The sequence below is a fragment of the Panthera uncia genome, chromosome F1 (genome assembly GCF_023721935.1).
Source record: "Panthera uncia isolate 11264 chromosome F1, Puncia_PCG_1.0, whole genome shotgun sequence".
In the NCBI taxonomy this organism is placed as follows: Eukaryota; Metazoa; Chordata; class Mammalia; order Carnivora; family Felidae; genus Panthera; species Panthera uncia.
The window spans coordinates 67,127,011-67,139,879 of NC_064813.1; the positions used below are offsets into that span (position 1 = coordinate 67,127,011).

Sequence of the window (12,869 nt, forward strand, 5' to 3'; positions counted from 1 at the left end):
GGATGATTTTGGTGTGGGTAGAGAATATAGGGTGAGCAGTACTTTTTGTGCTATGCTCAGCGTGTTGGTATTCTGTAAACTAATCAACTTACTAGTTGATTAGTTGCTGCAGTGGATTATAATTGTATAATCAAGAGGAATTGATTGGGGAGCTGGGATGAATATGAAAGTCAAGGCAGGAAATATTTACCGTTTCTGCTCCCTCTTTTTTTTTTTTTTTTTTAAGTTTATTTATTTTGAGAGAGAGAGAGCACAAGCACAGGAGGAGCAGAGAGAGAGGGAGACAGAGAATCCTAAGCAGACTCCATGCTGTCAGCACAGAGCCTGATGTGAGGCTTGAACTCATGAACTGTGGGATCAGGACCTGAACTAAAAACAAGAGTCAGACGTTTAATCGACTGAGTCACCCAGGTGCCCCAACTCCTTTTTTTGTTCCTGGCTCTGCATCCCTTTGGTTCTTGAATACTGGCTTCATTCTCTTATTTTTTTCTTTCTCCTTCATCTCCCTGGGTCAATTCTTCTTTCTATCTCATTTGTTTTTCTTTCATTATTACCTTACTCCTGTGTGTACCTGACGTAATATGGACATGTAGATAAGAATATTCATTATATTATCTAAAAAAGTTACTCATTTCTTTTTATATTTAAAAGAGGTAAGTTGAAGGTATGATATTTCTCTTAATCTCTCTAAATTTATCCATAAATCATACAGGGTAATTTCTTTTTCTTTATGGTCAGTGGCCAGGTATTGAAAAGCTTTCTCCTATAGAAGTAGTCAGATGGGTAGTCATTGTGTGCATAAGGCCTTTCATATATTTTATGTACGGTCACACTGCTTTGGACCTACCATTTCCCTACGTATTTCTCCACGGAAGAAAAGTATTTAATTACCCATTTAATTAGTGCTAGATTATGCAGTGCTTAATTATCTAATGTATATTACCTAAGGTCACCTTCTTTCCTTTGCTGTCCTTGGAACACTTCCTTAATGGTGTGTTTTTACCAGCAGATCCCATGACATTTCTGCTTTGATCATAGGTCCCATATCTTGGTCTTCAATTCTTTTAACATCAGATCTTTTCAATTAAATATTAGGTAAAAGATTAATCAATTAAGTTTTTAAAAATAATTTTAGTTTATTTATTTAGTTAAACTTTTCTTAATGTTTATTCATTTTTGAGAGAGAATGCGAGTGGGTTAGGGGCAGAGAGAGAGGGAGACACAGAATCCGAAGCAGGCTCCAGGCTCCAAGCTGTCAGCACAGAACCCGACGCGGGGCTCAAACTCAGGAGTTTTGACATCATGACCTGAGCCGAAGTCGGACGCTCAACCGACTGAGCCACCCAGGTGCACCCCAGTTTTAGTTTATTTTTAAATGTCTGCTTATTTATTTTAAGAGAGAGACAGAGAGTGTGAGTGGGAGAGGGGCAGGGAGAGAGAATCCCAAGCAGGTTCCACACTCAGGGCAGAGCCCAACTATGGGGCTCAGTGCCACAAACCATGAGATGATGAGCTGAAATCAAGAGTGGGACACTCAACTGACTGAGCCACCGAGAGCACCCGTAAAATAATTTTAGATTTATAGAATCCATGCAAAGATGTACAAAGAGTTCCTCTATACCCTTCACCCAGTTTTCTTTAATGTTCTATGTAATGTACTTTTTTTGCTCTAGGATTTAAGACACCGCATTACTAAACTAAGTTGTCATGTTTCCTTTGTCTCCTGTGACCTGTGATAGTTTCTCATACTTTCTTTGTCTTTCATGACATTGGCACTTTTAAAGAGTATTAGTATTTGTAGAATGTCTTTCAGTTTGGATTTATTTGATATTTTTTTCATGATTAGATTGGCTTATAGATTTTTAGGAGGAAAACAACAGAAGCAAAGAGCCCTTCCAATGCATTATGTCAGGGTGTACATGGTATCAACATGATTTATCACTAGTGATATTAAGCTTGATCGCTTGATTAAAGGTAGTGCCTGTCAGATTTCTCCACTGTAAAGTTACAATAAGTAACTTTCCATATGCTATTCATTAAAAATCATCACTAAGTTTGGTCCACATTCAAAAGAAAAGAAATTAAGCTTCACCTCCTAGAGGGAGGAGTGTCAAAGAATTTGTGGAAGTTATTAAAACCACCATAGTAACTAATAAATACTTGAGAGAAGCTTTGATATATCTTGTTTGTTTTTAAAGTTTCACGCATTAATTTATTTTTTAAAAAGTTTTTTTAACATTTATTTTTGAGAGAGAGACGTGGGGCCCGAACTCACGCACTTTGAGATATGACCTGAGCCAAAGTCAGATGCTTAATCAAATGAACTTTATTTATTTATTTTGAGAGAGAGCGAGCGCACAGTGGGAGAAGAGCAGAGAGAGAAAGGGAGAGAGAGAATCCCACGCAGGCCTGCGATGTCAGCTTGGAGCCTGATGTGGGACTTGAACTCACGAACTATGAGATCATGACCTGAGCCAAAGTCAGATGCTTAACCAACTGAGCCACCCAGGCACCCCTGATGGGGATTTTCTATTTCCCTCATCCTTTCCACACTTTAATAGCATTCTTCTGTAAGGAAAATAACCTACATCTTACAAACGAGTTCCCATTCGTTCATTCATTATTTATATAAGTATTGACTCATGGAAATTTATTTTTGGTTTATAATCCAATATTATCATAATTTATTTCGTTACTTCTTTTTCTGGCTTTGGCCACTGGGAACTCTGTCAGATTGACTCCAATGTCCTTTGGGCTTGCCCAATCTTAATTAAATAATTAGTTTTAGTACTTCCTTACTTTTTAGCACCATAAGATGAGCCAGGCTCATCTTGTATTTTCCCTGACCAGCCATTTCCTGAGGAAGTTCTGGTTCTTTTTGTTAGAGAATTGTATTTAGAAACCAAGATCTCGGTGCTAATGTACTGGTTGCTACTGTAGTGTCATAGTTTCTAAACCCTCTCAGGGGACAGTGCTAGGAAATATATGTATATACACTAACCCACATATATACATAGATCTGTTTACTTCTGTATCCATTTATCTGCATATAAACTCAAACGTGAGTTATTGATATCTTTGGTTCTAATCCTGTACCACAGCATAATTTCTTTGCTAGTGAGAAACCTGCCACTCACTATCTACAGTATATTTACTTATTTACTGAACTTCGGTGTAAATATAAAGTAGTTTTGGTGTGATTAAATCAAGTTTTGTATTTCTCATGAAAGGAAGGCTAGCTTTGCCTGAAGTAGCATATTTTGATGCTCCTGGGGCTGTTTTGAAGGGCACTTGCCTGTGTTACCTAAGAAACATTTCCCTTTGATTTAAAAATTCCGTAAAAGCAGATCCACAACTAGGGACAGAGTTTACCCGTGATGTCCGTTGGTAATTTTGGGTATTGCAGTGGTAGTTACTTTGCTTTTTGTTTCTTGTAGATAAAGCCGAAACTAAAAATGTAGAGTTAAAGCAGCAGAATGAGGGAGCTATGTAGGCAGTTCTCTAACACATGGTAAATATGAGAGGTGGGAATATTGTTAAAAGATCGTACAAAATAATTTTTGTTTCGTTCTCAATTCATTCTGTACTGTTTCTATTCGTGTTTCTGAATTTCATTATGGCTATATTGACTGGAACTGTGGTTGGGTCTAATATATTGTTTCCAGGCTTTTTAACCTCATAGTCTAGAAAAAAAACACTAGAAATAGAGAAATTTATTGGCAGGACATATGGTTGTCACCCTTTTACTTTCCTAAATAAATACATTAAAGAAATCTATTACCATGATTTCATTAAAAATTTTAATACTTCAGAGCTCAGGTAGAATATAATAATAAAGTATATTCCTTTATTTTATTTTATATTTTATTTTTTTAAAGATTTTATTTTTAAATAATTTCTTACACCCAACATGGGGCTCAAACTCACAACCCCAAGGTCAAGAGTCACATGCTCCAATGACCGGGCCAGCCAAGTGCCACTAAACTATATTCCTTTAAAGTGAATGCATGTAATTTTATTACTCACTATGTTAAAATTCGTACTTTTTCATTTTTCCATGACTGAATGGAAACATCATTATAGATCAGTATTTGAGAACTACTGTTGGTCTATTGTCTCTTATAAATAGTGGCTTTTGTATTTTTTCATTGTGTTCTTTTCTTCCACAGGTTGAAAGCAACTGTTATAGCCTTTCTTCTTTATAATATAGAATAAGCCTTTGTGTGTTTGAGACATTGAATAGGTTCATGACCTATTGAATTAAATTCTCAGTTTTTGGGTTCATCATAGTGACTGACCACGAACTGCGCTGCGATGTTAAGGTTGATGTGATTCACAGCATTGAAATTATATCTCGAACCCGGGAGCTCTACGTAGATGATTCACCACTGGAACTGATGGTGAGGGCATTGGATGCGGAAGGTAAAGGACTTCAGAGGAGTCAAGAAAATTACCTAAAATAATGTAATACTTCATCGTGTTTGGCACTTGGAAAAAAGCAACTTGAGACATAAAAGGAGATTAGAAATCGTATTTATTTTTTATGTGAAGCTCATGCCCGTGAGTGTGGTTCAATGTATTTGCTACATACTTTCATAAAATGTTTCTGCTTATTTAATTATTGGTTATCTCAGAAGTTTTTTAACAGTCCAGATTCTGCCACTGAGCTTCTGCTAGTGGTGCCTAGGTCAGCCATTAAGAATATATAATTTTTCTTTTTTTTTTTGGAATTTATTACTAGCTCTGTTTTGATTAGTCTACTTTCTTTTTTTTTTAATTTTTTTTTTTTTTAACGTTTATTTATTTTTTGGGACAGAGAGAGACAGAGCATGAACGGGGGAGGGGCAGAGAGAGAGGGAGACACAGAATCGGAAGCAGGCTCCAGGCTCTGAACCATCAGCCCAGAGCCTGACGCGGGGCTCGAACTCACGGACCGCGAGATCGTGACCTGAGCTGAAGTCGGACGCTTAACCGACTGAGCCACCCAGGCGCCCCTGATTAGTCTACTTTCTATAGGCTACGGGAATTATGTGTAAACCTACGAAAAAGTCTTATAATTTTATTTTTCTTGAAACTGATTTTATATTGCTTCTAGTATACTATATTAATGTATAATATGGTATTTAAAATATTTAAATTTATTGCCACACTTTTTAAAAAATTATTCATTTTGAGACAGAGAGCATGAATGGGGTGGGGCAGAAAGAGAAGGAGAGAAAGAATTCCAAGAAGGTTCTGGGCTCTCAGCACAGAGCCTGACACAGGGCTTGATCCCAGGACTGTGAGATCATCATCTGAGCTGAAATCAAGGGTCAGACACTTAACCAACTGAGCCACCCCGGTGCCCCTATTGCCATGCATTTTTGTAAGAGTAATTTTTTAAATCTGAAAAATGAATGTATTATAAATATTTTGGAATCTAGTTTTTATAAAATGTTGGAGGGACTGGGGGTTGGGGATGCCTGTCAACCCTGACGTAGACCTTAAGGTGGCCTTTATGTAGAAAGGAACAGAAAAAGTGGCATAACTTTTGTCAGCCAGAAGTTGATCAACTTGAGTCCTTCCTACATTCAGAAAATTTGTGTAGCAACAGCACTTTTGTTCATGTAGGGATCTTCCTGGTATATGTGTTTTAATTCATTATTGATAGTGCTTCTATTTGTTAATGGAAGAGGCCTAAAAATAATTTTAAAGTTAGATTTCTCTTTCTTGTTAAAGATACCTGAATATTTTTGAATATGTGATTCTGTCTTGTCTGCTTTTGGCTTGCTCTACAGGAAATACTTTTAGTAGTTTGGCAGGGATGATGTTTGAGTGGAGCGTTGCCCAGGATAAAGAATCAGCAAGAGAAGAATTGTCTAGCAAAATTAGGTAACATTGAAACCAAACATAAACCATCTGACTTTGAAGGAGGCATTTGCCTTTGGGTGGCACAGTGAGCAGCAACCACTTGTACGGACTTTGATAATCCTGCCATCTGGGCTTTTTTGGAACAGATAAATTTGCCAGGGGGAAATGTCTTTGATAGAATGACATATGGTGTGGGCATAGGTATTTTATGATCATTTAATTTGAACCGCTGCAGAGGAACTCGTGAGCTCAGGACTATATAATTGTTTGAACCAGGTGTATCTTCTGGCGGTTTTGTTGAGCATGCTGTCTGCACATGCTGAAATACAGTGAGTGAATGGATGATAGTATGAAATTTTGTCTTTAGTGCTAAGAAATTGCTCTCAGACAGTCCCAGGTGTTAGTCCCACAACAGTGTTAGCCACAGGCAAATTAAATACTTTTGTTCTATCTAATCCTATGGAAAACACAATTTAAAACTTTTTTACACTGTATAGACTTTGAAGAGACTGTTTAAAGTCTCTTAGGGGCTTTTGGAAGATGACTCCTTATTTGATTACACTAGAAACAAACTTTGTTTTATCTCTTAAGGATTCTGAAATACTCTGAAGCAGAATACTCTCCCCCAGTGTATATAGCTGAGATGGAAAAAGAAGAGAAACAAGGAGATATGATTTTGGTGTCTGGGATCAGAACTGGTGCTGCTGTTGTAAAAGTTCGAATTTTTGAACCATTCTACAAGGTAAAAAGTTTGTGCCATAAACTTAGATTAAAGAACCTTGCCCGTGGAATATAATTGTTTGGGTTTTTTTTTTAACGTTTATTTATTTTTGAGAGAGAGAGCATAAGCTGGAGAGGGGTATATACAGAGAGAATCCCAAACTGTCTCCACACTGTCAGTGAAGAGCCCAATCCCATGAACCCGTGAGATCATGACCGGAGCTGAAATCAAGAGTAGGACACTTAACTGATTGAGCCACCCAAGCACCCCGAAAGCAATTGTTTCTTATATTTATCTATAGCGGAAGCCCTCTAATCTGATAGGATTTGGGTCAGTAATTGGTCATTTAATTGAAAAGTCATTTGAGGGGTGCCTGAGTTGCTCAGTCATTTGGGTGTCTCTTTTTCTTAAATTTTTTTTAAGTTTATTTATTTATTCTGAGAAGTGTGTGAGCGGGGTAGGGACAGAGAGAGAGAGGGAGACAGAGAATCCCAAGCAGGTTCCGCACTGTCAGTGTAGAGCCCAGTGTGGGGCTTGAACTCAAAAACCGTGAGATCATGACCTGAGCCAAAATCAAGAGTCAGGCACTTAACCAACTGAGCCACCTAGGCACCCCAGGAAAGAATTTTTAAATATCTGTAAGATATTTTATTATTTTTAAAATGTTTATTTATTTTAGAGAGAGAGAGATGGAACACAAGCAGGGGAGGGGCAGAGAGAGAGGGAGACACCAATCTGAAGCAGATGCCAGGCTCTGAGCTGTCAGCACAGAGCCCAGTGCAGGGCTCAAACCCATGGACTGTGAGATCATGACCTGAGCCAAAGTCCGATGCTCAAGCAGCTGAGCCACCTGGCGCCCCTCTATAAGATATTTTAAAAGAAACTTGTAAGAAGTAAATTTTTAACAAGGAAGATGACCTTCATGATTTTGCCTATGGAACCTGTTTTTTTCCTTCCTCTTTTAGAACGTGGCAGCAGCATTGATACGTCTGCTGGTTTTGGAGAATATATTTCTTATACCATCCCATGATATTTATCTCTTAGTAGGAGCATATATTAAATACCGAGTTGCAAAAATGGTGCAGGGAAGAATGACAGGTAAGGTGATTTATCTTTTCCTAAGACTTAACATTTCCCAAATCCTTCCTGCTGACAGTAAGAGAAGCAGCTCCACCTTATGTATACACATACTTTGTGTTTTTAGATTTTGTGATAAAGTATTCCTAAAGTGCTATACCTGAGATAATATTGGATAGAGATGGTCCCCATATCTTGAACAGGCTAATGCTTAGCATCAGTGCCTATGGGCTTCTGAATTCTGGTACTAGTTTTTTTTTTTTTTTAAGTTTCTTTCTTTTTTTTTTTTTGAGAATAAGAGCACAAGCAGGGTAGGGGAGAGAGAGAGAGAGAGAGAGAGAGAGAGAGAGAGGGAGGGAGGGAGGGAGAGAGAATCCCAAGCAGGCTCCACACTGTCAGCAGAGAGCCTGACATGGGGCTCAAACTCACAAACCGTGAGATCATGACCTGAGCGAAGTCAGATGCTTAACCAACTGAGCCACCCAGGCGCCCCTGTTACTAGTTTTAATAGGGCAAGTGAGGAAACTTTACCAGAGGGACTTGAATGATTTTTGCAAAAGTTTTTTTTTTTTTAATTAAAAAAAATGTCTATTTATTTTTGAGAGGGAGAGAGACAGAGTGTTAATGGGGGAGGAGCAGAGAGAGAGGAAGACACAGAATCTGAAGCAGGTTCCAGGCTCTGAGCTGTCAGGACAGAGCCTGATGTAGGGCTCGAACTCACAGACCGTGAGATCCTGACCTGAGCCAAAGTCAGACGCTTAACTGACTGAGCCATCCAGGCACCCCACGAAAGTTGTTTCTTGAGAAGCTCAGCTCATTAACTGAAAACTCAACACTCTAATGATCCCAGAAGTCCCATTCAATTTATAAAGTGTGCATTGGATCCATTAGCATTAGTCCTTTCCTTACTTAGTGGGGATCCTCCCTGCTACTTTCAGTTCACTGGTTTTTAAGAATGCAAGCAAGGTCAACAGTTAACTCATGTAGTATTCTCCCCCAAAATGGCTAAATGTTGAAATTCATCATAGTGGGAAGGAAATTAGAAGCAGATCATACTCTTATTTAGGCCTGCTTCCTGATTTTCCTCTTCTAATCCAACAATATGCTGTTGTATGTATTTTTCATGTCTTACAGAGGTGGAGTTCCCCTTAGAACACTACACGCTGGAAATGCAAGACCACAGAATTGCATTTAATGGGTCTCTTTCCGGGAAGGTGGCATTACTGGATGAGAAGACAGCCACAGTGACTGCTGTCCAACTGGGCCAAACTAACCTTGTCTTTGTCCATAAAAGTATCCTTTTCAAGTTTTAGCTGCTGATCTATGTTTCCCTGAGCATACTAGACATGTTCCTTGATAAAGTAATTTGGTAAAATTATACTTATTTTGTATAGTTTTATTTTTAACAAAGAACTATGAATTATTATCATCATAATTTCTAACAAAGGGTAGGTAGAGAAAAGAATAGTTGGAACTTGGGATCTGTTGATTTCAGTACTTATTTGCAACCTCAGTTAAATTATAATTAGGAGATGGGAGGAAGACAGCTTGAAGAAACTTGTGTGAATTTTACTTAATTTGTTCTTTCCTATTTCCACATGAATAATTGAGAAAAGACGGTATGGTATTTTCTGCAGTAGATGCTTAATTAATATTTGTTAAATTGAGAGTAATTCTTTTTTAATTTTTTTTTTTAACGTTTATTTATTTTTGAGACAGAGAGAGACAGAGCATGAACGGGGGAGGGTCAGAGAGAGGGAGACACAGAATCTGAAACAGGCTCCAGGCTCTGAGCTGTCAGCACAGAGCCCGACGTGGGGCTCGAACTCACCGCGAGATCATGACCCGAGCCGAAGTCGGCCGCCCAACCGACTGAGCCACCCAGGCGCCCCTTTTTTAATTTTTTAAATATTTATTTTGAGAGGGAGAGAGCAAGCACGAGTGGGGGAGGGACAGAGAGGGGGGAGAGAGAGAATCCCAAGCAGGCTCTGTGCTGTCAGCACAGAGCCCAAAGTGGGGCTTAAATCCACAACAGGAGATCGTGACCTGAGCTGAAATCAATAGTCAGATGCTCAACCAGCTGAGCCACCCAGGCGCCCTGGCAGCTAAATGAATATTAAAAGCATGGACCATGATTTTTTTTCTATCATTCCATTTTCTTTAAATTTGAAATTCAAGAATACTTGATTCCTGTGATGACTGCGTCCCTCAGACTTTTCTCAGAAGTATACACATTTAAGTTTCTGCTTTCCAAAAGATAATAAAAGATAGGATTTTTGTTTGTTTCTGTTTGTACATTTATTTTTTTCTTTGGTAGTTCACATCTGTCTTTTCACCCAACTCTGGTTCATATGATTTTCTTAAGAAGAAATTAAGATGTCCATATGAGATCCGTGTCTGGACTCCCAAATTGCACCATATATGTTGTAGAGCCTGGATTTTTAGGTATTTTTAGATAATAATTTTAAGAAAAATGAATAGCTTAAACTATTTCACTAGAAAGAGTGCATTAGAAACTAGAGTGCTTTTATTATTATTATTTTTATTTGAGAGAGAGAGCACGTGCATGCGTGGGAGGAGCAGAGGGGGAGAGAAAGAATCTCAAGCAGGTTCCACACTCAGCACGGAGCTCTATGCAGGGCTCGGTCCCATAACCCTGGGATCATGACGTGAGCCAAAATCAAGAGTCGGATGCTCAACCAACTGAGCCACCCTGGCACCCTTAGAGTACCTCTTTAACCTTCGAATTTAAACTTCTTTTGACATGTTTTCTCACACTGTTATGATGGTTACATGCTATCTGCAAGAGTGAAGCATCTTGAAACAGATGGTGAAAAAATAGGAAGATGCATGTGATACAATATTGGGTTAGGAAAAGAGACTTTATTATTTTTTTAAAAAAATTTTTTTTGACGTTTATTTATTTTTGGGACAGAGAGAGACAGAGCATGAAGGGGGGAGGGCCAGAGAGAGAAGGAGACACAGAATTGGAAGCAGGCTCCAGGCCCTGAGCCATCAGCCCAGAGCCCGACGCGGGGCTCGAACTCACGGACCGCAAGATCGTGACCTGAGCTGAAGTCGGACGCTTAACCGACTGAGCCACCCAGGCGCCCCTGGAAAAGAGACTTTATACAAAGAAAGAAGAATACTAATGTCCTTAGGTCATATGAATCTAATATTACGTAAAGAAGCTGAAATCTTGCCTGACACATTAGGAATGAGCAAAATTGTGGTTTGTTTGGTATACAGATATAAGTGAGAGTGTTTCTTTATACCTGAGTTGAACTAAGTGAAGCCAGGATCTTTAGAACTCCAAATTATTATACAACTTGATGGAGGGAACCAAAAGGTCAACCTTGGAAACCATGTCCATCTGTTAGCAAATTTTGGACATTGAATCATTTGTATAAGTTTGTATTTTTTAATTCATTGTAGAAAAATGTTGGCCTCTTCTGATACCTTTGTTTCTTGATTTGTGTACAGATTTCACAGTCCAACCTGGAGACCGGTGGAGTCTAGAGGTGGGACAGGTGTATGTCATTACAGTGGAAGTGTTTGATAAAAGCAGCACGAAGGTCTATATTTCAGATGTGAGTGTCTTTTTTGTATTTTTCTAGCCCCTCTTGTGGATGACTTCTTGAGTGGGCCATCTTTCTGGCTACGAAGGGTTTTTTTCTTTTGCTTCCAGATTTTACTTTTAAAGTTACTACTTTATGGTTGTCATTAAATAGTTCTGTCCTTGAGAAATCCTAAACCAGCAGTAAAATATATAGTTCAGTGATAATTCTAGAAAAGAGGTGGAGAGGGTCTCATTCACCGACTCCCTTAGAGTTGGTCACCCCCAGCGACATGGGGCGAGGATCAGTGGCGCCACAGACAGCAGTGCGGCACTCATGTTTCAGCGCCCTTTTGTTTTCCCTGAAAACTGTCAACGTATGGAATGGCAAAAATTATACCCAAATTTGCATAAAGTTTGACTCTTTCTATTTCTGATCACTTGCCATTAATGAATCTTTCAAAAATTAGTATTTTAAAATTACATCTTTCCGACTTTCTATGACGAGATACTTTCCATGATCAGAGCAAAGGTATTATTTTTATTTATCGCTAGAATGCATATCCACACCTTTTTTTAATGCTTTGGGGTTAAGATGGAGTTAGTGAAAAAACATCTCCAGTTTCGTATTGCTGTTGGGCTAATTTTCAGAATCTCAGGATTATGTTCCAGTTCCTACAGGAGTACTTTGAAGAGCAGCTCACTACGGTGAATGGATCTTATCATGTGGTAAAAGCCCTGAAAAGTGGTGTCGTGCTGATAAATGCATCCCTGATTTCCATCATTTACCAGGTAGGAATTTATTTTTATTTAATTCAAAAATTTTTTATTAGTTTATTTTTTGAGAGCGAGAGCAGGGGAGGGACAGAGAGGGAGAGAGAGAATCCTAAGTAGACTTCACACTCTCAGCCTAGAGCTGGACGTGGGGCTCGAACTCGTGAACCGTGAGATCATGAGCTGAGCCAAAATCAAGAGTTAGATGCTTAACCTGCTGAGCCACCCAGCCGCCCCTACCAGGTGGGAATTTAAAGGATAATCTTTAAATCCTGAGAACCCTGATGAGGGTTGGATGACTTGTTGATTTGCAAGCAGATACGTGGCATATTCCACCTGTATCTTTCAATAAAAATGAAAAAGAAGACGATAAACCGTATACTTGGTAGTTTATACCTGTACAGATTTCCTGTTGCAGTTTTTGTTATTGCTCATATTTGCATTTCTGGTCATTGTGTATACATTCACCATTTGAGGTTCCTTTAAAAAATTATTTGGGCGTACCTGAATGGCTCATTCAGTTAAGCATCCAACTCATGATCTCAGCTGGGCTCTGTACTGGGCGTGAAGTTTGCTTAAAATAAAATAAAAAATAAAAATAAAATACATATTCATGTGCACATTTCTTTGTGTTGTCAGATCCACATAGAGTACTTTCTATTCTGAAAATCCAAAGGATTAATACGTCAGTGTATTTGACTATGCCACCAACCTTGAACTTTTTGCATTGTTTCCATTTCTTATTCTTATAAATGCCATAACTGAATTTCTTTGTACATTTTTTCTTTTGGTTAATTTTTATATGACATAATGCCAGATTTCTGATTTTTAAGTTTCTGATTTTTAACAGCCTGCCAAATTTATCTCCATCTCCCAAACCTATTTGTTCTT

The 12,869-nt window shown here is 38.5% G+C and overlaps 1 protein-coding gene across 5 annotated transcripts in view; it reads left to right on the forward strand.

Annotated features, from left to right (window-relative positions):
- Window positions 1–12,869, forward strand: part of NUP210L (nucleoporin 210 like) — an 87,616-nt gene that overhangs the window by 5,487 nt on the left and 69,260 nt on the right. For 3 of the 5 annotated variants that reach the window (XM_049634925.1, XM_049634928.1, XM_049634927.1), the window contains exons 3-10: window positions 4,273–4,422; window positions 5,778–5,871; window positions 6,442–6,592; window positions 7,537–7,669; window positions 8,783–8,941; window positions 10,025–10,093; window positions 11,132–11,238; window positions 11,856–11,996. In XM_049634925.1, coding sequence (XP_049490882.1) covers window positions 4,273–4,422; window positions 5,778–5,871; window positions 6,442–6,592; window positions 7,537–7,669; window positions 8,783–8,941; window positions 10,025–10,093; window positions 11,132–11,238; window positions 11,856–11,996 — 1,004 coding nt within the window. The remainder of the gene's footprint in view (window positions 1–4,272; window positions 4,423–5,777; window positions 5,872–6,441; window positions 6,593–7,536; window positions 7,670–8,782; window positions 8,942–10,024; window positions 10,094–11,131; window positions 11,239–11,855; window positions 11,997–12,869) is intronic. The other 2 variants (XM_049634926.1, XM_049634929.1) reach the window with 2 other exon arrangements.